The 25,805-nt window shown below is 43.0% G+C and overlaps 3 protein-coding genes and 1 long non-coding RNA gene across 5 annotated transcripts; 1 reads left to right on the top strand and 3 right to left on the bottom strand.

The window, feature by feature from the left end:
* Positions 1–6,598: 6,598 nt before the first annotated feature.
* Positions 6,599–11,523, bottom strand: LOC101782720. Of its 2 annotated transcripts, none has more exons than XM_004970888.3 (17): positions 11,264–11,523; positions 10,797–11,120; positions 10,612–10,699; positions 10,145–10,228; positions 9,987–10,064; positions 9,842–9,889; positions 9,633–9,746; positions 9,498–9,542; positions 9,366–9,419; positions 9,162–9,275; positions 8,887–9,078; positions 8,739–8,818; positions 7,890–8,574; positions 7,552–7,673; positions 7,434–7,469; positions 7,157–7,222; positions 6,599–7,043 (listed from the first exon to the last, which is right to left on the bottom strand). In XM_004970888.3, exons 2-16 carry the CDS (start codon positions 11,102–11,104, stop codon positions 7,168–7,170), a joined length of 2,103 nt encoding a protein of 700 aa, XP_004970945.1. In that variant the 5' UTR covers positions 11,105–11,120; positions 11,264–11,523; the 3' UTR covers positions 6,599–7,043; positions 7,157–7,167. The 2 variants fall into 2 exon arrangements, with proteins under 2 accessions (XP_004970945.1, XP_022682771.1); XM_022827036.1 differs by having other exon boundaries at positions 11,269–11,523.
* Positions 11,524–13,122: 1,599 nt separating this feature from the next.
* Positions 13,123–16,978, bottom strand: LOC101782316. Its single transcript, XM_004970887.4, has 4 exons — positions 16,312–16,978; positions 15,412–15,705; positions 14,682–14,759; positions 13,123–14,361 (listed from the first exon to the last, which is right to left on the bottom strand). The coding sequence occupies exons 1-4, from the start codon at positions 16,488–16,490 to the stop codon at positions 13,593–13,595; spliced, it is 1,320 nt and encodes a 439-aa protein (XP_004970944.1). The 5' UTR covers positions 16,491–16,978; the 3' UTR covers positions 13,123–13,592.
* An 8-nt stretch (positions 16,979–16,986) lies between these two features.
* Positions 16,987–19,401, top strand: LOC101782037. Its single transcript, XR_002677586.1, has 2 exons — positions 16,987–17,411; positions 19,264–19,401. It is a non-coding gene; the product is annotated as an uncharacterized LOC101782037 (long non-coding RNA).
* On the bottom strand, positions 18,913–22,617 carry LOC101781628 (2,4-dichlorophenol 6-monooxygenase). Its single transcript, XM_004970886.3, has 11 exons — positions 22,325–22,617; positions 22,033–22,115; positions 21,804–21,939; positions 21,230–21,723; positions 21,079–21,126; positions 20,675–20,849; positions 20,451–20,563; positions 20,272–20,368; positions 19,882–20,101; positions 19,597–19,756; positions 18,913–19,507 (listed from the first exon to the last, which is right to left on the bottom strand). Exons 1-11 carry the CDS (start codon positions 22,611–22,613, stop codon positions 19,094–19,096), a joined length of 2,229 nt encoding a protein of 742 aa, XP_004970943.2. The 5' UTR covers positions 22,614–22,617; the 3' UTR covers positions 18,913–19,093.
* Between the last annotated feature and the right edge of the window lie 3,188 nt (positions 22,618–25,805).

The raw sequence follows: 25,805 nt of genomic DNA, 5'->3' as shown, positions 1-25,805 counted from the left end.
CTGCCAGTATTTTGTTAGTAATTAGGAATGGTCATTGCTTGGCTTGGCTGCATCAGACAAGTGTGTGCATGACGGGCAGTTTAGCCAGTTTAGGAACAGGAATATTCATAAATGTGGGTTAGGGACAATATAGAACAGGAATATTCATAAATGTAAATGCGGGTAGTTAATTGATCTTCATAGTTAATCCACCTCCTATAATTCCCTTCTAAGACTTGTTGGCGTTGACTCGTGGTTGCCTGATAAGAAAAAGGCCGTCACCGTGCAGTGACTGACTGATTATTTACTCGACCACCTTTTTTTTCTTGCTCATTGGTATGTACCTAGGAGAGTTTACTGCAAATACTGTTACTAGATTTTGCATCTCAATAATGGTATCTTTTAGATTAAATTTTAGTGTGTGGCAAATGGCCAGTACCTAGCTTTTATGACAACCACCGCCAAGAAATTAGTTTGTGTTAGATGCCTGCATATACCCAATTGTTAGATTGATGGTTTGTAAGTGATTTTTTGGGCAACCATAATCAAAAGGACACGGATGTACTAGCAGTGGCAGCAATACTGGGGAGGGTAGTAGTAGTTTCACTGCCAGCTTACAATTTCGAGAGAAACGGAGCAAGTTCATCACACTGAAATCACACATTAGACTGTCAGTGCTAGTTCATATGGCGCATTCTTTACCTGGAAAGTTTTTCTGCTAGCTGCTTCGATGGGTTTTTGATTGACCAAGCGTTCAAATGCAAAACACATTTTCATTTAAAGTGTCTGCTTCCTAGGTGCTGTCATGTGCAGCCCATTAGGGTCCCATGAGCTGGAGCAGCACTGTTCATGCACGCTTTAGATTGCCTGAACCCAAGCGGCGCAACCATGCCAATGCCCTGGCGGCCGCACCACCAGGGCAGGAATAAGAGATACAATCCAATCCTTACGTGGATGGGATGACTTCTAAGAAACCAATCTCTAGAACTAAGGAACCAACCTAACCTAATATTATCTCTAAATAACAAATCTAATCCTAGGGCTGCCGTTGAAACGTACTGTATATCATCCCAGCATGTGAAACTCCATTCGATAAGTTGATGACATGTTGCTCAGTCAATATGTTTGGAGAAGGTAGCAGTAGAGATTGCTCATGCCTTTCCAGACATAAATGGAAGTTGCAATGGCATGATCCTTGTAATTGCTTGACATTTCCCCTTCCATGAAAACCGCCTTGCCCCCGAGGGGATAATTTGATGCTTCCAGGGTCCCATGTATGAGTACAGGGCAGAAGGTGAGATTTAGTAAACCTGTCAGTCAGAACTACCAAAACGAGATAGTCGATGAAGCTCATGGTTGCTACCCACTGAAATTGACTCTTGGATTAACTCTCAGCCTTCGCAGTTGTAAAACAAGCAGCTATCATATGTATCAAGCCAATATACTGCACAGATCACGACATGAGGCCAGCTAGCCAATTGAACTATCACCGTTTTATTGCATCCAAATAGAATAGGCAGGTAGGATACTTAAACGTGAGAAGATCCATGCAACCGTAATCTGTAAATTCCAACAAATCGACTGAGCAACTGACTTATTCATCTGGAAATTGTTGTACAGAAGATCACAGAACCTCAGCTTTATATTCTTTCGCCACCAGATCAGATTAACCGTTCCATTGTGCCACGTACTGATGCTAGCAAAACAGCAACTATTCATGTAGATGCATATCAGAGACACAAATGAGAGCTTCCACTGGTCTAGCTCATGATTATAAGTGAATAACAGCCAATGCGCATTTCTCCAAGATATAAATGACAACTTGTGAAGCATCATATCTGAAATGCCACTGCGAATTTTCAGTGTGCAGCTTGTCATCCAGGTCCTATGAAAACCATGTGCATTTACCACCAATCAAGATGATGTGAAACCACTAATTTGAGAAATAGATGCAGGCCTGAACTCCAACTCAATGAAAGGGTTCGGCAAGCACTTTTTACAGAACCACCATTGGCATGACACTCATTAGGAAATGCTGAATATGTAGGGATCACTGCAGGCTCACCACTGAATATTAACCATCTGGTTCCACTTGAGTTGCACAGCAACCATATCTGTAAACTTGTGGTAACTGTCAGTCCATCCCCAATACAATAGAACAGTGCAGGTGCAGGCCAAGAGATGTTCAACTGGATTAGCCGCTGGCGCTATGTCAGCACAAGAATTGCGCTGTCTTTCCTAGCTGTTCTCATTGAGGTAAGTCGAGCATTCTTGTTTCAAACTACAGTTGCAAGAAAAAACGGGGACTACTCTGGCCTACTCGTCTTACTCGTCTGGTCGTCTCATTGAGGCAGTAACACAACAATGATTGGCGTAATTTCCCGACTATGATTTATGAGTACGATTTATGAGAAATAGCAAATGATATATAATTAACCAGAACCAATGAGTTTACTTCAGCAGCAGCCATCTCTCAATCTCTGCTCCCGTGACTCTCTGCAACAGGAACTCCCAACTCCTCCCGCATAAATCAGACACACGGAAAAAAGATTAAAAAATAACAGAGTGAAACGATAATTCTGAATCGGCTCAAGGTTGATTGAGGTATGCGGATTTGTGGGGTATTTACTTATTTGCCATCATTATTACACTACTAGAATCCCCGTTTAGTACCGGTCCGGAACCCCCTTTAGTACCGGTTGTGCAACCGGTATTAGCAATTCGGTGCTACAGGGGGATCAGGTACCCTTTATTACCGGTCGGGATCCCAAACAGTACTAAAGGGCCTGCCACGCCGGGTGCGGGGGTGGTCTAATTAGTACCGGTTGGTACTAATTTGTTTTTTCCTTTCTTTTCTTTTCTTTATTTCTTTATTCTATATTTGTATTTCGTATTTATTTCCTTTCTAATACGCTAATATATATGAAGTTCTATTTATCTTGAATATTACATTTGAGATACTATTATTTATATATATACACACACACATTATGCATACACATATCGTATCTACTATTCTGAACCCGAGCCCTGACGGTGATGTAAATTTGATCCATCATTATGATACTCCCCCGCTGGATTTATGACCTCGTCCAGAAGAAATCCAGAGTTGTTCTTGTATTCCCCTAAAAACTTCTGTGCGATGAGTTTATCCTTCCTGTACATCATCTGTGTCATTGGCAAAGTTTATTATATATATAGTAGATCAATGGGTTTGCACAATTGAAACTTAGTTGAAATATAAGCAAATAAATTGAAATAACATATGAATTGATTTTTGAAGTATATACACATGAATTAATTTTCTAAGTAGAACTAATTTATTGTTGAGAATTTTGTATACGTATGGTTAATTCGTGGTCGGTCATACGATTCGGATGTATAAAGCCGTGGATGAACTCACCTACGTAGTATCTGCATAAATTAGTACCCGGCTCCTGTCTCGAACACTATATATATGGAAAAAAAGTTATGAAATATTTGTTGTGTTAAAGGAAGTGTCATGAGATGTGAAAATTCAACACCTACCGGGAATTCAGTCTTCCATTCAAGTTCCTCCTTGAATTCACCCACGTGAGTTCGACGGAATCGAGCCCATGCTTTGTTCATAGCGTCTATGATGCCATTGTTGTTTTAGTTTCCTCAAAGAGTCCAAGACATATACGCCACTCATATCAGGCACAACAACAATGAGTATCCAATGGAATCTGTACAGTCAAATTAAAGCTAGTTAGTCTTATGTTTAACTGCTAGTTTGAAAATGGAAGAGATGGGAAACACGCTCACTTGAAGTTGTACAGTATTAGTAGGTACTTCTTGTAATATTGCTTGTTGAGGAACTTATATATATTCTTCAAGGTCCGATTTGGTTTATCTCTCAGATTTGCCTCGTTTACAACATCGGGGTCCATGAAGCCTACGTTGTAGTATTTGTTCCTCCGACAAGTTTGAATCTCCATCCTGCATGATACAAAATCGAATAGAAGTTAAGACATCGCAAATTGACTAGAGCGGGGATTTTAAAGTTAGAGGAATATATTAAAGACTTACAGAACCCAGCAACTGAGGAGTGACTTGTCAAGTGCGTTTTGATTGAACAGGAAATACAGTTCCTCCAGCAGCACATTTATGATGTCATCCCCACGGAAAAAATGTTGATCATCAATCCGAACTTCGAGCATGGCAAAACCCTCTGCTGTAGCCTCCATGTACTATTGGTGCAACTTGTACATCTTCGTTGGGAGACGGTCCACCAACTACAGCCACACAGGCGGTTTCTGTGGTGGAATCGCCCAACTTAAACTGGTTTAAATGCGCCTAATCGCTGTCGGAACAGCAATTATCCTAAACGCACTTAAAACAGTATAAGTCCGGTAGTCTGTCGAGTGTCCCTAGGACTCCTCGAAAGATCCACATCATGTCTCATAGCCATACACCAGGATCGCTTCCACGATGGGAAAGCATCAACAAACATTACATTTGTACATACATACAAGAGGTACGAATTATTACATAACGTAGTTTGAAGTAAACTTAACAATGCAGGTTAGAGGGATTCTAGGAGTTTTAAACATAAACTGGTCCAGGTGGGAGATGCACATAAGAGTTTTTCCTTCTGAGGGTATTGCGAGATTCATAACAATACCCTAGTTTTCCGGGGCTTTCTCAAGTTGTCGCCCAACTCTTGGTTGTAGGAGTCCTTTGAATTTTTTTTTAAATCTTGAATCTTTGGTCAAATTTGACCCAAATTTGACTTTGGTCAATAATACCTCCGTTGCATCCAAATTCATCATTACCCTCTAAATTACCTTCTTAGGCTTTTAATAACACTGGGTGTTACAGTTTCCCATACTCATATTTCCATTTAGTAGCCCCAGGGTGCTTTGGGATGTGATCCTCCCCTCAAAGTTGTGCTGTGGTGAGTTTTGTATCTTTAGCGAATTGCAGCAGGTTCTTATCAAACTCAGAAAGCACCTTGAGCGGGGCAACCGATTGGTTGGATTGGGCTCCGAGTTGAGGAATAGTTGACCCACTTTTCTTCCTCTTCTTAGAAGCCTGCTTTGTTATTTGCCTGTCGTAATCAGATAGCAGTGGTTTCTCTGGTCCTTTGTTCTGCCTCCATGCTTCTGATGAAAGCCTGAAGTTTACCCTTATCAAGTGGTGGATGCTCCCTTTGTTTCTACCTCCACGCTTCTGATTGAGCCTGCCTCCATGCTTTTTTCTCAGCATCCACTGCTGCCTTGAGTTCCTCATCTGTCATATCATATGGTAATTTTTTCGCTAGTGGCTTCTCCTTCTGCTTTTTCTTAGGAGGTGGAGGTGGAACTGAAGGCTTCTTCATAGGAGGTGGAGGTGGACTTACGCTTGGATCCCTTTCTAGTACTGGACTCATGCTAGGATTACTGTTTGGTAGTGGAGAGGGTGCCTTGGCAGATGGCGTAGGTAATCTTGCCCTTGATCCTTGAGGAGATGATCCCAAGATCGGGGGGATTCTGAAGGACCCTCGTCTAATTCGCGAGACGAATCTATTAAGCCTCTCGCGAATTAGACTCCACGTACTCCAATTTGCGCGTGCTAAAGCATGGGAAGAGGTGATGAGACGAACGCCCGCTGCATGCGCGCGCGGCGTCGTTGATCTGCATGCTCCCGCAAGCACGAAGAGAACGTAACAGCTCGATCGCTCGCGGTGAAAGCCACCACCTCTTTGATGTGGACGCCGCCGGGGGCGGTCACAGAGGCGCACCTCGATCCCAGCGCTCGCCTGCGCAGGCCCGGCTCGAGTCTTAATTGTGTACGTAAAAAGCACACTATCGGATTTTCTGATGGTCTCCATCCCCGGGGCGTCGGAACATCCGGTCACTCACATGACCAAATTCTAACCGTTAGAAAAGTAATGGTGAAAAGTTCATGCGGCATTTGCTCCGACGGTATCGAGCTAAGCATTGGATCATCCGGTGCTGAAGGGTATTTGGCCAATACCCTTCTGTCTGCTTCAATTGAAAATATGCTTCCTCCGACGCATTCATCCGACGGTTATCCACAAGGCGTCGGATCACCCGCGTTGAAGGCCCAAAACTGAAAAACCTTCTTTGCCCGATGCTCTGTACCAATTCATCTGATGGTGGCATCGGAACAAGTGATGCCTCCCTCCAGAAATTCCAATCCCTGAAAATTCATCCGATGCAACTAAAAAACAGGGCGTCGGATCATCCGATGGTCCCTTTATCTGTATAACTCATCCAATTCGATATCCTTTTGAGTTTTTCATCGATTTCTTTACTTCTTGAGGTTCTTCCATGAGTTGTTTGAGCTACCAAGTGTCAGAGGGTACTATCATCAAAAACCCCTTTTAATATTGTGACAAAATAACGTCAAACAGTGATCCGTGAATTTTGCTGGCCTCTTAGCTATTGGATTGGATCCCTGTTCCGTTCCTGTATTTGCTAAAAAGGCGCATGGAGGAGAAACAACTACAAGAAGTGTAATACCAGCGTCGGAGCCCAACGGCTGCTCGTGGAGAGATCCGGCGGATGGTGAACGGCTGTTCTTAGTACACGACGGATGCTAAAGTATTTTAGGAGTACGTCCAATTTACAAACAACCGAAGTACAGGTACTAGAACAAACAGGCAAGGCTGACCAGGTTAGCATATCCATATGACCATGAGGATGTTCATTGAGCGGTGAACAAAAGCGAACAATCGCTTGAGAGATGAGGCATTAAGACATCCAAAATTCATAACCTCAGGTTTAGAATAATTTTCAAAAGCTAATTTTGACTAAAACATTCCATCTCAAAAGACAGAAGTAACTGAAGATTCTCAGGGATCTTAGTTCCACCTCAAAAGACCGAAGTAACTAAAATGGCCTCTTTGCGTGTTCAATCACATTTGAAGTCACGCAGCAAAATTATAGGGACAATTCTCGGGGATGCCTTGACGGGTGGGGTGGGTGTTAGTTCCATCTCAAAAGCCTGACGGGTGGGGTGGGTGTTAGTTCCATCTCAAAAGCTTGACGGGTGGGGTGGGGTGGGGCCATCTCAGGAGCTCCGGGAGCAGGAAGCAACTGCAACAAGGAAGAATGTTGACATTTAGAGAGCGATAAGCTGAACATACATCATGACGAGCCCTTCAGTTTACAAGGAAACAATGACCTGTAATGTTTATTAAATTTGTTACCTGCAGATGCCTCAAATTCCTTCATTTTCCTCAGTCCCATCTTCATCGATTTCCTCAGTTGCATCACTGCATCCATAACCATAAAATAAACTCAGACTGTATGAAGTCTTCCCAAACAGAACAGGGAATTAAGTTTTTCCCACAGAACGACACATCCTGAATGCCACCCACTTCAGGGATTGCAATCTCTTTCTCAGGAATGTGCCATTCTTAAGAGTGGCAAAGGTTAGATCCCTTTTCTAACCCCAACAAAAGAAAACTCAAACACAAAACTCACTCGGATGTTTTGTATGCATTCCAAGTGCTGACAAGCCTAAGAAGAAAAAAGATTTATGTTAGAACATATTCCAACAAAATGTATAGATAAAGACAGACAGAGATATTAATAGACACACCTTTTTGGTTTTTCAAACACATATAACACATGCAGAACCAGCTTTGTAATAAATTTGCCAAGGTCATATGCAACCATAATATCTAGTATAACAGGATCTTCTATTGATTGAACTCCATCGATCTTCATCCGAAAATAATATGGAGTTAGTTTTTATGTAGAAACTATATATTCATGTTTGAACTAGAAGAGTAGAACAGATACAACATGTACGGGATACGAACAGTACAGAAACTATGCATATAGGAACAGATACAATTCTTGTGTTTGGGATAGGAATAGATACAATTCATGTTTATACAATACATGTGTAACAGATAGAATACAGAAACTATATACCTGTGTGTACTTCAAGCCACGATTAATGAAATTCCTCACAAATCTGAGGAGATCCCAGTAATTATCGTTGTATGGGTGTGAAAGACTTTGGTCATAGTGGAACACCTTGCTATATGGCATGGTATCACGTATTTTTGTCCACCCAATGCAATCTAAGCGCTGAAGGGGACGATAATCAAAATCTGCATTCTGTCTACGGATATCGTCACACAATTTGAAGAGCCTTTCGAGCAAATTTGACGTGGACGCTGGTGGCAGAAAAGCCATATGGTCAGCAAGAAACTTCTGGAAAATCTCAAATTTTTCAGACTCAAGCTCAGGGAGAGACATCACATCAGAATGAAATTCATCAAAATAGGCTGGACCCTTGATGCCTTCAATCTTGTAATACGGGCGCAAGAGGACTATGAACTTCTGAAGGTCAGCAACAATTCCATCTTTAGTTGCATTTACTGGCATCTTGTCAATGATTAATGTTGCACCATCCCCACGAACCCGAATGTCAAGTATATTCCATTCCCCATCCCAGCAGTGGCCAGCCTTATGAGCTTTCAAGATGTAGTTCAGCAGACGTTTAGCAATTTTCCTCCCAGTTCGTGTCAAAGCTGTGACTATATCCTTATTGAAAAGTGTGAACAACCTAACCAATCTTTTTCTTGATACGAAGTTTGGGAAATATTCTTCACTGCATGTAAAAAAAATATTAGTCTTGGGCTATCTACATATCTGGCAAATATGCTGAACATAGCTTTTAGTACAAATTTATTGAATGGCTGCAAATCACAGAACATAGCTCTTAGTAAAAAAAATATTTCAAAATGTGACTTTTGGATGAACTCAGCAGCAAACCTTGGATCAGTACATTCCGCCAAAAGTTCTTTCATCACTACATTTGCTTGCACCGTCTTTTCAGTATACCACTTTTTAGCCTGATGTCATATTTGTAGTCAGGAACAATTGAAAAGAAACTTCATAACAATTAAGTAAGTTCCATTACCAACACTTCTTCAACTCTCAAGCTAAAATATGTTAGCATGGTTCTCGTTGTATTCTGACTTTTGCCTGCCTCCACAAAGGAAAACCCTCCTTCGGGCAAATTGGTGGAGAAGAAAGTGCCCTCACTTCCGACTTTTAAGATACCTAGAAGCACATCAGACGATGGCTTCTCCCTTTTCCTTTCCATAAAATGCTATAGAGAAACAGGGGTCGGTGGACACAAATTATACATGTTGATGTTGATGAATATGAACAGTTTGAGTCAACAATCTTTACCTTCAGTTGTTTGAGCTGTTTCAGAGCATCCCTCACCTCAGGTGGTGTTACAAGAAATTCTGGTCCTAGTATCCATTTCTTGAAAATTGGGTCGACAGGCAATCCATGTGATTTCTAGAAACATTTTTTTTCCATGTCAAGCCAACCACAAAATTATAGAAGCTCGATAAAATTGTACAAAGAATTGTCAATGCTCACAAATACCTCTACAGTTTGATCACCATCAGACAGGATGCTATAAGCATCTTCATCCGAAATCTAAACCATGAAAAAAACTATGAAAATATGTAAAGCAATATACACTATACAATAAGCAACCCAGTGTAAATAGCTTACCTGATCCCAGTATTTCGCAAACGCGTCCTTGTTCCATGAACGATTCTACAGAATATTGACAAAGATTCAATGAAACATTATAAAGAGCTCGTGTGTTTTGTTGGGGAGAGGGGGGGGGGGTGTTAAGGCAAAAACCAGAGCAGCTTTGGAAGTTGGCACATGAGCTTCAAGATGTCTTTCATAATTAATTTCTGTGCAGAATTCCTCCAAACATTTCGAACACTTGTACACTTTCTGGTTGATGTGTGCCTGTTGCAACAAAATACAGTACGCACAACATCAACCTTAGATTAGTTAACACTGTACCAGTTGGAAAAAAACAAAGCATTCTGCTGATTCCTTACCCTGGTGTATGAAAAGTCACCAGCTACAAATATTTCTTTTTCATCAACCTAATATTATCAACATGGAACAAGACAATAATAAGCACAATTGCCATTTTCAAAACACAGATGCACAGAAGGGGCATGCAATGACATAGTTACATACCATAGTTTTCCAAGAAGCAGAAGGGTTCTTCTTGTGAAGGGCTTCATCTTCTACTAACATGTATACAGTACCATTGTGCTACATAAAACATACAGAAGATATAAAACCAGAAAGCTTATTAAAAAATGAGAGACTCCACTTAAATTAAAGGTTCATACCTTACAAATGGTATTGAATTCCCCGTTCAAATACAAAATACCAATTTGTCCAGGCTCAAGTTGCTCTTGTAAAGAGGGAAAAACCTAGAAGTTCGTAGGCAAGCTCATTTTATAAGATTGGAAAAATGAGAAAGCTCATCTTATAAAATTTGGAAAATAAGACATCTGCATAAAGTTAAGAACTCCCTTTTCTTTTTTTCCCAGGTTACTGACAATGGTGAGTCCAATATGAATGGTTTCACCATGGGGTTGATAAAGTTCATAATTTATCACACTTTATGTTGTGTAGTCCGGTTAATCAGGGTGGGATCGGACTGTGCACCTGGGAATCTTAATAATGGTGTCAATCATATATCCAGGAATAAACAAATTTACTTTGAGCAACAATGGTTTCAACGTGTGATATACTAAAGAAATGTTATCATGCATAATCATTTATGTTACAACTAAATGATTGGAGTCAATACCTGCTCATTGAATGCAGGTGCATGGAGTAGTGGAACTCCCAAAATGCGAAATAAATCATATTCTCTTGAATCCTCAAATTTGGCAGTGCTGTAGTGTTTACAGGCCAAAAAATGGAAATTAGGACAAAGCAAAGTCATGAAATACTGAAACAATAAAAAACAGTTAACCCACAAGGATAACCTACCCAGCCACAGGGTTAACCTTAATGCCCGTGCAAAGTCTCTTAGTGATATCAAAGTACTCTACAACGATTCGCTGATTCTCATGCGTTGGCAGTACATTGTTCTTATGCCAGTTCAAAATTTTTCCCGAAATAAGCCTTTCCATGAATTGGGCCACTGTAAACTTGGGTTCACGGGAATCAAAATTGGCTTCATTGTTCAAAACCAACCAATTCGAAAGAGAAGTTAGGGCAGAAGCCGCCCTGTCGTTGCAGACCAAAACTTTTGTAGATCCGCCCATGAACTCCATCTCCCGTGCCGTGTACCTCATCTTTCTGTTTCAAGACCTGCAGAGGAGATTTGGGTGGTAGGAAGGAGGTCATACGATGGGACATTGCGTAGTGGGGTGATACGTCTGTTGAATACATACAAGAGTCCTAGCATTAGAGTTCCCAGACAACAAATTGAGCCTGAGCCGGTTGCAACTTACTTTACCACGAGTTCGACGAACGGCGTGAGGCGACACAAGGGCGGAGGAGAGCTCTGCTGCGTAGAGGAGGTCGACGTCCTCGCCGCGTCACGGGCGTCGCCGGTAGAGACAGCCCGTGGTCGTCGCCGGTAGCTCGGCGCGTCTACGGGTCCACACCCGCCGCACAGAGATGTCGAGTCGTCGGCGACCTAGGCCATCTCAGATCGTCGGGTTACGCGGCGGGCGGCGGGCGCGGGCAGAGAACCAAGGCATTGGCGGCTCATTTGCCCTAGGCAAGGGGACAGTGGTATCTTCGGGCCTGGATAGGCTCCTCAGCCCAATTACGGCCTGCTGGCCCACGCCCACCGATTCAGCAGGAATGCAGGATGCAGGATTCAGAAATCAGAAACTCTTCTCTGCAACCGCAAGCGCCGCGAGGACTGGCGCGGGCTAGGCATCAAGCATGTGTTTGTGGTTTTGGAACGACCTGAGCCGATCCACTTTTCCATCTTGTATTCGAAGGAGAAGGATATCGAGTTTTTTTTAATTAGAGGAGTTGAGAAGGTTGATATAGATATCATTTTAACACCGTTAGCCATATCTGTTGGCAAACTCACCTGTCGCCCATTAGATCAGCGGAGCTCCCGACGTCGGCTCGTCGCTCCCTTCTCCCCGACGCTGGCCCGCCCCTCCCTTCTCCCTGACACCGCCTGCCGCTCCCTTATCGCCGGCGCCACCCGGTGCCGGCCGCCCCTCCTCCCCAATGCCAGCCCGCCCCTCCTCCTTTCTCCCCGACACCAACCCGCCTGCTGCTGCCGCCCCACGGGAGAACAGAGACGGACGGCGTTGATGTGGGTCGGGATGGTCCGCTTATTTTAGGCGGACAACTCCAACTTGTATCTATGAGGTATATTCTCTATGAAGGATGAACCCAACCCACTGCATTTCCAACCAAACACAGACTGATAGGATCAAACCCGTTCCAACTTAATTCAACACCAAACCAAGCATACCTTAAATGCACGTCCCGCCGATGCGGCGCGTAGGCCTCTCCTCCGGCGACGGCCAAAGACCCGCGGGCCGTCCAGTGTGGCTTCACTCAAGGGACCGCCCCCACGAGGCCTCGGTCAGCAGAGCCATCATGGCCCGTATGGCACGTCTAGTACTCTGCTCCGTGCCTGCCGTCACGTCCCAAGCATGGGCAGGGTCGTACGAGCTCGCCGCCTTGACACCGGCTTGTGCCTGCAGAGCACGACGCGGTGATGAGGCCCACAGATCGCATGCCAAGCAGGCGAAAGGCTCCCGACCACTCGGGGGGGGGGGGGGGGGGGGGGGCTCGGGCGGCGTGGGCTGCTGTAATCACTCCACGGTGCCGCTAGTCAGGCTCCTGTGCAAAGCGTCGCATGCCATGACTAGCGCAGCGCCCGCCACGCGCGCACGGGAACTGCCTCGTCGCACAGTGCGAGGCGCTGCCCCTTGACGTACCATAGGAACAAGGACGGGACGGGAAGTTGAATTACGATGGCCCACCTCGTTCGACCACATCAGGAGCCCCGACCTCTAGGGTTGAGGGACCATCCAGATGATTGGTTGCTCATCTGGAGGGTTCGGCCAGGCTGAGCAGGTGCAACGAGGGGGTCGTAGCCTGTCCTGGCTCCGGAGAAACGAAAATGAGTTCCGTTTCCGCTGGGCCTGGCTCGAGCGCTGCAAATTGCCTGCACGGGAGCACTGAATTCAACACCAACTCACGCGAGAGAGCCAGCAACCAAGGCAACCAATCAGCATCAAATGCATGCCTGGCTCCAGCGATACAGCTCCCATGCATGCGCTAATGGGTTCGGAGGTGCATGTGCCGGCTCTAACAAACCCGTTAAGCAACGTGGTCCAACAGAAAATGAAATATACAAGTTCAGCGGAATGGTTCAGGTGCTCCCGCGAGCTGTGCTACCGACCCACCGGCGGTTGCACCTCTAGATGTGCATAAAAAAGTCATCTAAAAATTTGAATGGTATGCAAAAATTGAGGATGAACAAAAACTTGTGCAAAAGGAAACAAAAAAAAAAGACAAATCACGGCATCAACAGTAACAGGTGCAGGTTCAATTAGATCCGCAACTAATCATTCACTGAATTATCTTTTTTTGTTGTTTTTCTTGCACAAATTTTGTTCATCCTCGATTTTTGCATGATGGTAGAAGATTATAAGAAAATCCATTCAAATTTGTTGATGAATTTTTGATGCACATCTAAAGGTGGGTTGGTAGCATGGTAGCACCCCAACCTGCGCGCAGGAGCACCTGAACCTTTCTCATAAGTACTACAGTAGTTTTTTGGGCATCTACTAAAACAACTTATAGGAGACATAGTTTGCTGGAGACACTCTCGGAACTATCAGTGCTGGGAGACGTAACATCAACAGGTGTTGTTGGAGGGAGGCGCTCAGCAGCAGCAACCATAAAGCAACGCCTCAGTTCAGTAACTTTCTTATCTTGATCTAACAATAGTTCAGAAGCATCTGGCAGGTTCTTGAGCAATGGCAAGAGATCATCTGACAGATTGAGGAGAGCCTTGATCTTCATGAATGCCAGAGAACCCAGTGGAACATGTTTATCCGTAGGACTCAAAAACAATCTCTTCAGCTCATTGATAAGCTTTTCTTGGCAAAACAATATTTCTTTTGCTTTTGCTGCTGCGGTTGACTTGGACTTGCCTTTCATAAGAGCATACAAAGCTAACATGTTAGATGCATTAAGATCCTTCCATATTTCAAAAGCATGTTTCCCAGGAATAGGAAATTGTTGATCAAGATCTAACACAGTAGATCGAGGTGAGAATGGAGCCTTCCTCTTTCTTAACTGAATCCCCGATGAAGCAGCAGTCATATCCTGTATACTAATTTCTTTTTCATTCATGACATCTGCGAGATATTCAAGCATCCATTTTGTTACTCTGCGACAGCAGTTAATTTGCTTTGAGTGCTTGATGTGATATTCTATTGACCTGGCTGAAGCTGACATCACCCACTGACATGCCAAACAACGATGGCGTTTTCCTTTTTTATCATTGAAAGTCACTAAAAAATCTGAAATTGAATTTGTTCTCTTTGCCTCATTCTGCAAGCTGTATAAAGCAATGACTTTATCAAATGTAGCCACATAATTCATGCCAGATAATATCATTCAAAATATAAACAAGTGTAGGATTGAAAACTACTTAGTAATTACTTTATATAAATCTGTTAAGAGATAGATAATATCATTCTAAATGTAAACAATTGCATGAGTGAAAGTGACTTGTAAATACTTCTTAAATTTATAATTAGAGAAAAAGAACTAATCTAGATAGATTAAGATATAACAGCAATGATTTATTTCGTGAAACACATGCAACTATATTTTGTAATTGGCAACAAAATTTATCAGGTGATTGAAAATACTTACCTAGTCGGGAAATACAGCATCAGATAATCAGCAAGAACTACATTCATATCTTCATCAGCAGCAGCAGCCAAAGGCAAACTGCATAAGAAATAAAACACAGAACTTGAAAACATGTATCCAAAAAAATTACTAGCCACACTCCAACAAATCTCCATGAGTATAAAGGAATACAAAACTTTGTAGTAATAGCTTCAGAAGAATATTTTTAAAAAACAATGATTTTGCAAGTATAAACAATTGAACTTTTATAATGTATTGGCCTAAATGAAACGAGTACTATGAACTTTCGTTAGTGTTTCGACCTCATATATTAAAAAAAAACTCGACCTGCGGGGGGTAAGACAGCCCCCGGGCTTTTTCCTAAGAGAGAAGACCTTCTCACACAGGCCGAGAAAACTCCCGAACCTTTGCCCCACCCTTACACAGGGGCCATAACCCTTGTGAGACTACCGCTGGGCTGGTGACCACTGCAACTACTCCAGGTAGGAGGGTCCAAACCAACCACAGCTACGACTTGGGCCAGGCCTTAATTTGTGCTTTGGTTATGCTGACAGACGAGGGGACTTTTTTAACCCTAGCCTGAAATTCGCTCCCACGGGGAGTCGAAACCAGGACCTGAGTGCTACTGAGACCATCTAACCAACTCAGCTAGAGGCCTGTTCGCCTCATATGAAATATGACTAACATGCGATAGGAACAAACATTATTATAATAAAGAAATACAACATACCAATTGTACACGCAGTTCCGCAACATTTGCACACGGGCTTCTAAGTCAAATGGCTTGTACATGTCATCTTTTTCTTGATCAAGAAGAGGCTTCACCTTGCCATCGAAAACAGCTTGAGCCTCCACAAAGTGATTTTTCCCAATGAGATATGAGATATGTGCTTGGTAAAGGGAGCAAAAAAGCCCTGGGTGGGGATAGAACTTGTCGCCCTGAACCTTGTTCAAGAACTCAGCAAGATAAGTCTCCAGCCCATCCCAATTCTGTTTGGCAACAAACAGTTGACAAGCAGCCACACTGGAAACGCACAAGTATGTCAGCCCCAAGTCCATTGAGTTATGACCAAGAAGTTATTTTAAATTGTTAACTTGAAACAAGCTAATTATTCTTAAAAAAAAAAGAATACGTTGCTGACAAACCACATGGCAAAGATGAAGGTGAAAATGAAATTGCCATAACTAATATAGTCAAAAGTTCTTGTAATACTAGCAAGAAGGCAACAAAATCAATTTCAACTAAAATTAGTGTTCATTAGAGCAATAAGAACAACCTCAACTCTTTAAACTAAAAACGCACAGATTGCATTGGAAATGTGTAGCAAAATCTTATTGAATACATACAGGTTACTAAATGACCCACAGCTACAGCCAGATATCAACGAATTAATTAATTGTATAACAAACGACTGAAATCGAACAAATTAATATTAAAACTAAGCTACTCCTACTGTACACATGCTCTAGCAAAATCTTATTGGATTGATAATAATTCATCTACACATGTCACTAAAGACCAACAGCTACATCCAGATATCAATGAATCGTATAGCAAACGACTGAAATCAAACAATTTAATATTAAAACTAAGCTACTCCCACTGTATACATGCTCTAAGTAGACTTACATATTCTGCGCAGCAGCGGCACTCCGGGGATTGACGCCGGATATGGCCTCGTCATCAATAGACATGACCTCTTTCCCGGGGACGGTGGATGTCGGGGTCGTCTGGTTCGCGGCGGCGGGGGGAGCCCACAACTGATCCTCCTTCCTCTGCTCTATCCCCTCGTCTCCGTTTCCCTCCATACTCGTCTTCTCTCCTCTCTTCTCCTGGTTAGATCTAGATCGGAATAGGACCAACTGCGCGGCGACGAGAAGACTGCGGGAATTGCTAACCCTAGATTTCGGAATATGTATATATATGACCGCCCTCGAGTCTTCGGTACGCTTCGAATCCTTATGGGAAGTCTATAAATTATACGCCCCTTGCTGGAATCATAACGACTTACGACCCCCGCAGCGATCGCCGAAGCCGCGGTCCCCGGGGCGCCCCTCGCCGAGCCCGCCTCCTTCACAGGCATCCGGCTTACCCCTCTGTACGCCTGTCCCTGCAGATGGAGAGGAGGGTATCGAAGTGGAGGGGGAGGACGCAGCGGGGCCGCTCCGGCGGGGAGATGCGATGGGGGAGGGGATGGGAAGGGGCGTGAGGCTATGTACAACAGAGAGACAGCAGCTGTCTATATGCTGCCACGGAGGCAAATCTGTCCCACGTGTACAGCGATTAATGAGGAGAGAGACGCACGGGCTCGTGCTCCCAAGCCAAACCGCCGGCCCCATCGCCGTTGTATGCCGTCGTCGTCTCCTCGTGGATCGGCTGCGGTGAGCCAAAAATCAGCTACGATGGCAATAAAATCCATTCCCCGCGCGCCAAAATCCGTGGCAAAATCGATGCTCCTCCCTTCCTAGATGCCGGATGCAGCAGTTGCGCAAGGCTTACCAGATGCGACGGCATCCCTGGAGCGGACGGGGGCGCGGCGGCGGCAGCGGGGGAGCGGAAAGGCGCGATGACGACCGAGAAGCGGAAAGGCTCGACGGCAGCAGCTGCTTCCGTCTCCGTTGCTCCGTCCACCGACCGGCGCAGCGAAAGGGAGAGCAGGGCGGCGAGTTGCTCGAAGCCTGGATCTGGCTCCAAGCCTTGCTACCGTCCGCTGACCCATCGGCATTCAGGTCCGCTACTCCAGTCCATCTAACAAAGTACATGGCTTCCGTGCTTGCTTCTCTGAACGCCAGTGCTGCTTTGCTTATATGTTTACTTCAACATCACTGATGCAAATAATACCGAGTGAAGATGTGCAGATCTTCTCTTTTCTGATTCGTGATTCCTTTTACATCTGGTGTTTGTAAATCTGAAACGTAGAATTGTGTTTCTAATTTTAAGAGTGATTTTTATGATTCAGAATATGATGAAAGATTAAGCAAGTTGAAATCATGGTCTTTTGTTCAGTCTGTCGGTTCAAGTTGTCTCCTAGCATGTTCCTGTAATCAGTTCATCAATTCAAGACGCTTATTTTTGCGAGCACAACTGTTGAGCATTAGGGCCAACTGCTGTTTTATTCTTACTAGTAAGGCTCCTAAGCTTCAAATTCTTACATGGATCTTGTTCTCTTACTGTAGCTCTTGTGTATTCAGAACACAATCATGTATCAGCATGTTGTCAAGATTAGCATGTATCAGCTTTGCAGTATTATTGTCTTTTTCCCAAATTTGTTCAGTGGGACTTTGTATTGTACTAATAAGTGATAAATGAGTGTACCCAAATATGATCACACATATGGGCAACAAAGTGGTATACAAAATCAAATTTATTTTTGATCACCATGATAAATGTGTATGTATATGAAATAAATAGTTTATAGACAGCCTAAAAGACGAATCATTGCATAAGTTGTCTATGTCATTGTCTTTATGTGATATGGAAATACTTAGAGACAACAACTGTCTAAACTGTTGTACATGCCTTGAGGATCGGCGTGGAGAAGGTGGGATTGAGGAAAAAAAAGGAAGGACGGGCGTGGATGCGTGCATCGTTAGTGGTGCGGGTATGGTGGGCAGGTAACGGGAAGGGTGTGGCGTAAAAAAAAAGGCGTGGATGGGATTTAGAACGGGGATTAAGACGATACTAATCTCCCCAGTGGTACGTAGGTATAATTCTGTGTGGAAATTGACATCAATTCTCTCGCTCTTTACAGTAGAACTTACCAGTAGTCTAAAAACTGATCCACGACGGTGCAAAACACACTATCTCAACATTTTAGAGAAACTATCTCAATATTTTTTAGGAAAAAATTGGTGAACGTAAAAAAAAATGATGGTCAGTGCAAAAAAAAGTTAGGGCATGTAAAAAATTATTGAGCAATAATATTGGTGAATGTAAACTAGTTAAAGAAAAATGTTTGTATGGATAAAAAAATGTTGGTATAAATCAGATTTTAAAAAAATGAAAATAAATGTCAACAAATGTTGATAGATGTTAAAAAAATATTGTACATGGATAATCCATGGGTTTCAAAGATGAGTCGCTCGTCTACAGCCCCATGGACATCGCGGTGCTGGCAAAAAAAAAAAAAAAGCTCATAGTGGATCTGTGGATGAGGCGCTGCGATGACTTTTTATGAACGACAAATGGAGAACTCAAAACAAAGATCGGACAATGGCACTGCACCAGAAAGAACCAGAACAGCCAAAATACCACAGTATCATGTAATATGAAGAAATGTTGTCGCAGTCAATCGTTCATCCAACTCCAAGTGCAGGTAAAATATCACTTGAGTGGAAATTCTGGTTCGTATTATCACAATAACACGAACTCTTTGCTATGCATAACCAAGTGAAAGATAATTTGCAAATTCCTATACCAGGTGGCTATTTAGGCACAGAATATGAGAGAAGACTCTCCTAACTTCTGAATCGGCATCCCTCACCATGTCTGATTCCGTTCTCCATGTTATGTGCTCATCAGGCCTAACAAGAATGACACTTTTCCTACTGATCTGACACATCTCCCACCATGAATTAACAGGTGCCCGTGGTACTTCCTCAACATCAACACAGTTCGTCCAGGGTGCCAACTCAGATCTGCTCTCTTCCATTTCCACATCCGCTGAACCTTGTGGCCACATGACACATACTTTGGCTTTTAACTTAAACTCATCTGCTATCTTGAGGGTGGCACGGGCGATCTCGTATGACTCTTTCATTGGTGCGATAATGAGAACAAACTCGAGGTTATCCCCGCTTACCAGGTCCAGTGTTGAGAACACATCCTGCAAGAATCCATCACAATCTCAATGTATGAAACATTAGAGACATAGCTAAAAAGATGCCGTATCAATTAGGCGTCCAAGGGATATACCTCACTTGAAGCTGAACGTGCTCTTACTAGCATATGTGGTAGCCGTGAACCAACCTTAGCAGATGGTACGTACTCTGATGACCTCTTGAAATGCTTCACTTTCTCTGCTTTCTGAGTGTTTTCAGCACAATATTCAGTGACTAGGGCTCCTCCTTCATAGCTGAAAGCACACAATAGATCAACATACGAAACTTTGCACACTTGCTCATTCATCAGCTGAATGAAAAGGAAGAAAGAAAAAAACACACCCCCTTTTGGAAAATGATTCACACTAGTGAGTCTTACCAGAAGCCGAGATCCTCTGCTGGAAACTGCAGCTGTAGACTTTTTCCTTCATCAAGAATACTTCTCAGTCTTGCTAGTCTCGAAGACCCAAGGGGGTTTCTCTCATTCAAAATGTAGTCTGAGACCTGTGCCCGACCAATGGAAAACAATCCTTCCAGAACTGCCTTTTGTAAATTTCTGGGAATGACAGATCCTAAGCTTCTGTTGATAACCTGATGCACTGCCAAATAAATGTAAAGGATACACAAGGTCAGATCATGACAAGGCAAAAGTTTCGATGTACTTAACATTGCACGATAACTTAAGCGCAACTGCAACAGTGTCAGTATTTACTTTAACAAGAAAATAACTGAATGCTTGCTGCCATCATGCTGGAGCAGGATGTTGCACCTGAGTTTGCAACAGTTGGATCAAGACCAAGGGCAGCAGGAATAGACATTGCCGCCTTAAAATTCTCCACACTAAGCCCTGTATTAAAAATAGCAACCTGCAAAAAGCAAGCATGTGAATCAAACTTAATTAACTTTGTCAAGGAGATGTTAACTGACAAGCTGTGAGAAGTGTCTAACAGGTCGGCGCTCTGATTCATAAGTTTGCATTATTGATGGTGAAGCAACACCATTCAAGAGTAAGCACAATTTCCAAGCCAGATTATGCGCATCCTGAACACCGGTGTTCATTCCTGCAAAAACAAATCAGCAAATGCACAATTCTGACCGTTGGACTTCTGATGCACACTAAAGCAAATGGAAATGGTAATATTTCAGTATCAAAAATGAAGTAAACCACTAACCAAAACCACCAGCAGGAGGGAAACGGTGAGCAGCATCACCAACAAGGATTACACGATTGTTGCAGCCAATGTACTTCTCTGCAACTTCAGCATGCATAGCCCATGGTTTTATGTCTAAAACCTGAACATCAGCAGGCTCCCATCCAACTAATTTGACAATGATTTGCTCACATACCTAAAATCACAAGGAAAACTTAAAAAGTAAGCAGGGGTGCATTTACATATATGCGTCAAATTAGTCAACAATTCACCTATGCATAACATATTCCAGTTTAGAAATAAGTTGTTTCAAGAACACTACAGCACAAGTATTTCAGAAATAAATAGAAACACATTTAGATGCAGCAAACGGCATCTTGTTAGATAATGAACTAGAATAAAGAAAAATACAAGAACTAGATCACCTTGGCACTGAAATCTTCAAACATCTGCTGAGGAGGATAAAATGGAATCTGAAAATAGAATAGAAGGTGATATTCCACACATGAGAAATATACAATTTCAAATGTAACATTTGCTGAAGCCTTGCTTCTAAAATAGTGAAGGTTAACATACCTGCAATACAAATTCCCCATTCTCCAGGTCATGTGCAACAAGTACACCAATTGCGCCTGGGTTAAAAATGAAGAACAACATCCCAGGCCTCTGACTGGATAAATATCTGCCTAGATCTCTGCTAAGAAAATGCACACTGACCAGTTTCTGCAAGTCCCTCTCACCCTCCATAGATATACCTGCCAATTCACGCACCGTGCTTCTTGCACCATCTGTCCCTATAAGAAGACCACAATGTAGCTTCTTCTCCCGTATCCTCCCACCATTGTTAACTGATGCTCCAACCAAAATGCCCTCATCTGTCTGCTGAAAGGATGTGCACTCATGCCCCATCAATATCTTGCTTTCCAACCCCAAATCCTGCGCTGAGTCACCAATCTCACTGGGAAAGCATGTCTGGAAACCAATACCTTCCAACTTCTTGAGTAGCAAATCGACTAACTTGTATTGCGAGAAGTGTGCTACCGATATAGGACTAATGACCTTGTCAAAAACTGCAAAAAATACTCGTCACAAGACATATGAACAGAGGTGCAAGACAACAAACGCTCAACATGAGAAGAACTGAACTGGCCTTCCTGCTTCATGTGATCAACCGATCCAAGAACAGAACCAGAGAGTGAAGAGCAATATACGAATTTCCTCCACAGATCCACTGGTGGCTGGGACCTCTCGATGTCCCCAGCCAAGCCATCCAACTTGCGGAAGATCTGAAAATGCCAACCACCAGTGAAATTTACCGCCCAAACAACACACATAAAGCTGACATAGCGAAGTAGGAGTGCAATAGTAAAAATACACACCTCCATTGTGCGGTTGTTGATGAAGTGCGCTCGAGGATGCCGAGTGAACTCCACATTCTTTTCTATCACCGCGCATTTGATCCCTGCAAGATTGGGATAAACGAGTGACTGTATCAGAGGCTGCCGGTCTTCACAAGAATTTCCACGATCCGCACTTGAGAGATGACTTGTTTCATCACATCACATTCGTCCGGTTCCCTCATTGAATTTCCGCTCAGCTCAACACTACCGCCTATACTACTTTAGAAGCACGATTCGGAACAGCCACGCGCGAGGGGCACGGGGCTCTTACCGAATTTGGTGAGGAGGAAGGAGAGGACGAGCCCGACGGGCCCAGCTCCGACAATGAGCACCGGCAGATGCGGCGCGTCGCCTCGGCTTCCCCCGCCGGCAAGGGACGAGAAGGGCGGGTGCTGGCGGCCCCGGAGCCACCAGATCGCGCCCCGGTGCGCGGCGAAGAGGCGCCCGCGCCCGCCGCCGGCGATCGACGGCATCGATTTGGTCGGTTGGGGCTTCGGCGTCGGCGGCGGGGGAATATAGGCTAGTTGCAAGAGGCCGTGAACAACTTGAAAAGATGTCATTTGATCTGATCGGCTAAGTATTTAAAACAAAAGGATCTGATCGGCTAATGAAACGGAGCTAATTCAACTGGTTATAATGTAGCTTTCTTTCTCCTGGTGCAGCTTACTTTCTCCTGATGCAGCTTGAATTTTAGTCAGCGCATTCAGCATTCATCCAATTTGGTTCACATTAAAAGGTGTAAACATATTCGCTTGTGTTGTTGCATATAACTTTTTTTTAATTGTCGGATATGTAAATATATAATGTTTGCCCATGTTTCAAAAGCTAAATGCCCATGTCAAAAGCTTCCTAAATTTAGTCCCTATCACATCGAATGTTTAGATACTTAATCCCTACCACATCAAATATTTAGATACTAATTAGAACTATATTTAATATAGGTTAATTACAAAACCAATTGCATAAATGGAGGCTAATTCGTGAGACGAATCTATTAAACCTAATTAGTTCATGTTTTGACCACGTGATGCTACCGCAAATATGTGCTAATCATAAATTAATTAGGCTTTGTCTCGTGAATTAGCGTTCATTCCTGCAATTGGTTTTATAATTAACCTATATTTATAAATATAGTTCATGACTCGTGTGAATCCATCAGTGCCCAAGTACCACCCCACTGACACGATGGTATCCTGCTATCCCTCCCTCAACTTCTCAACAGGTGCAGCATGATTCCACATTATAAGTTGGTTAGAGACCCTATCAGATTCTTTTATTCTATTTGTAACTACCACCACTATTTTATTTGTAACTACCACTACTAATGGGTCTTAGGATTTATTTTATCAATTATATAATGAGCTAACAACCCAATTATTCTAACAATCCCCACCAAATTTCAAGGCTCATTCGGGAATTTGTTCCACTATTGTTGGATATACCTGTGTTTTGATGGAGATCTGAATAAGGTTGAACATCCACCTAGAACATAAGCTACATTTGTCCACAACTAAACAATGGACTCTCATGTGGGTCTCATTCCCATCTTCCTCGATGCCTCATCTATCACATTTCGTGAAAGACCTTTCGTGAATTGATCTGCCAGATTTTTAGCTATTTGGACATCGCCCAGTGCTATCACTTCGGAGTTTCTCATCTTTCTAACATACTTCGGCCGCCTCTTCATATGTCTTGATGACTTCATATTATCTTTAGTACTTTCACCTTGGCAATCATTGTTTGATTGTCATAGTTCATTAGCCGATATCGGTTTCTCAACCACTGGCAAATCCAATAAGAGATCACGAAGCCATTCAGCCTCAACTATGGCGGTATCCAGTGTTGTGAGTTCCGCTTCCATTGTTGACCTTGTTAAGATGGTTTCCTTGCAAGACTTTCAAGAAACAGCGCCATCTCCAAGTATGAACACATATCAACTCGTAAATTTTATCTCATCAGTATCTGATATCCAGTTTGAGTCACTATAACCTTCCAGTACCCTAGGATACCCAGCATAGTGAATTCCATAACTCATTGTGCCTATTAGATAGCGCAGTACTCTCTCAAGAGCATGCTAGTGATCATCTCCAGGATTTGACACAAATCTGCTGAGTTTGCTCACAGCAAATGAGATATCAGACCTCGTAACGCTAGCTAGATACACCAGCAAGCCAATGATTTGAGAATATCTCAATTGACCCCTTGTGATTTTACAGTTTTTCCACAATACCACACTGGAATCGTAAGGCGTGGGAGCAGGCTTGCAGTCACTATAACCAAAGCGACTCAAGATCTTCTCCACATAATAGGATTGCAGAAGTGTAACCCCACATTACCTTCTCTTAGTAGCTTAATATTCAAAATTACATCGGCCACTCCCATATCTTTCATCTCAAAGCTTCGAGACAAAAATCTCTTAACCTACTCAATCACATTGATATTAGTACCAAAGATCAATATGTCATCAACATACAAACACAAGATCACTCCTTCTCCCCCACCAAAGCGGTATTACACGCACTTGTCGGCTTTGTTCGCAACAAACTCGGCTGACGTGAGAGTCTTGTCAAACTTCTCATGCCATTGCTTAGAAGCTTGTTTCAGTCCATATAAAAATTTTAACAATTTGCACACTTTTCGTTCATGACCTTCTACTGCATAACCATCACGCTGATCCATTTAAATTTCCTTATCCAACTCTCCGTTAAGGAAAGCTATCTTAACATCCATCTGATGGATGAGAAGACCTTGTGAGGTAGCCAAGGATAGTAGTACTCGAATCGTGGTCAATCTGGTAACTGGTGAGTAAGTATCAAATTAATCTTCGTCTTCTTTCTGGGTGTAACCCTTGGCCACAAGCCTCGCCTTGTACTTTTCAATAGTACCATCAAGCCTAAGCTTTTTCTTAAACACCCTCTTGCACCCTACAGGTTTGCACCCGTATGGACGATCAACGATCTCCCAAGTCCCATTAGACATTATGGAATCCATCTCACTTCTAATTGCTTTCTTCCAATAGTCAGCATTAGGAGATCCATAAGCCTCAGCAATGGTTCTTGAAGTGTCATCTGCAAGGTACACAATGAAATCATCATCAAAAGACTTTGTAGTTCTTCGTCTCTTACTCTTTCGAGTTCCTTCATTATCATCCTTCTCATGATTCTCCTCAAGTGGTTATTCAAAGTGTACTATTGTATCATTACATTCAGGGGAATTAATAGAAAAATATTCTCAAAGAATGTGACATCTCTGGACTCCATGATTGTACCAACATGCATGTCCGGTGCTCCAGATTTAATTATCAAAAATCTATATCCGATACTATAAAAAAGCATAGCCTAGAAAGACACAATCAACTATTTTCGGTCCGAGCTTGCGCTTCTTAGCAATTGGTTTTGCCAAGCAACCCCAAGTATGCAAGTATGAGAGTGTTAGTCTTTTATTTTCCCATTCCTCGAATGGTGTTTTCTCTTTCTTTTTCAAAGGAACTCTGTTAAGAGTATGACAGGCAGTCAACATAGCTTGACCCCACCATTCCCACGAAAGTTCAACTGTTTCTAACATGGCGTTAACCATCTCAGTTAGAGTACGGTTCTTCCTTTCAGCCACTCCATTTGACTCAGGAGAATAAGGTGGTGTTCTTTCATGAATAATGCCATGTTCCTCACAGAACAAATTGAACTCATTTGAAAAATACTCTCCACCTCGATCCGATCTAACACATTTTATCTTCCTCTCAAGTTGATTTTCAA

Source organism: Setaria italica, chromosome V (assembly GCF_000263155.2).
Source record: "Setaria italica strain Yugu1 chromosome V, Setaria_italica_v2.0, whole genome shotgun sequence".
Lineage (NCBI taxonomy): Eukaryota > Viridiplantae > Streptophyta > Magnoliopsida > Poales > Poaceae > Setaria > Setaria italica.
This window is presented reverse-complemented; position numbering and strand designations above follow the sequence as displayed.

Excerpts from the sequence above, each read along its gene's own strand:
- LOC101782720 (XM_004970888.3), bottom strand. The coding sequence starts at position 11,104 with ATGAGGTACACGGCACGGGAGATGGAGTTCATGGGCGGATCTACAAAA. Across the intron at positions 9,747-9,841 it reads GTGACTTTTCATACACCAGG|GCACACATCAACCAGAAAGT; the intron begins GTAAGGAATCAG and ends TTGTTGCAACAG. Across the intron at positions 8,819-8,886 it reads TGAGAGTTGAAGAAGTGTTG|GCTAAAAAGTGGTATACTGA; the intron begins GTAATGGAACTT and ends ATATGACATCAG.
- LOC101782316 (XM_004970887.4), bottom strand. The coding sequence starts at position 16,490 with ATGGAGGGAAACGGAGACGAGGGGATAGAGCAGAGGAAGGAGGATCAG. Across the intron at positions 15,706-16,311 it reads GCCGCTGCTGCGCAGAATAT|TGTGGCTGCTTGTCAACTGT; the intron begins GTAAGTCTACTT and ends GTGCGTTTCCAG. Across the intron at positions 14,760-15,411 it reads CGGAACTGCGTGTACAATTG|TTTGCCTTTGGCTGCTGCTG; the intron begins GTATGTTGTATT and ends TTTCTTATGCAG.
- LOC101781628 (XM_004970886.3), bottom strand. The coding sequence starts at position 22,613 with ATGACATCTTTTCAAGTTGTTCACGGCCTCTTGCAACTAGCCTATATT. Across the intron at positions 21,127-21,229 it reads ATGGGGAATTTGTATTGCAG|ATTCCATTTTATCCTCCTCA; the intron begins GTATGTTAACCT and ends TTCTATTTTCAG. Across the intron at positions 19,508-19,596 it reads CACGTTCAGCTTCAAGTGAG|GATGTGTTCTCAACACTGGA; the intron begins GTATATCCCTTG and ends GGATTCTTGCAG.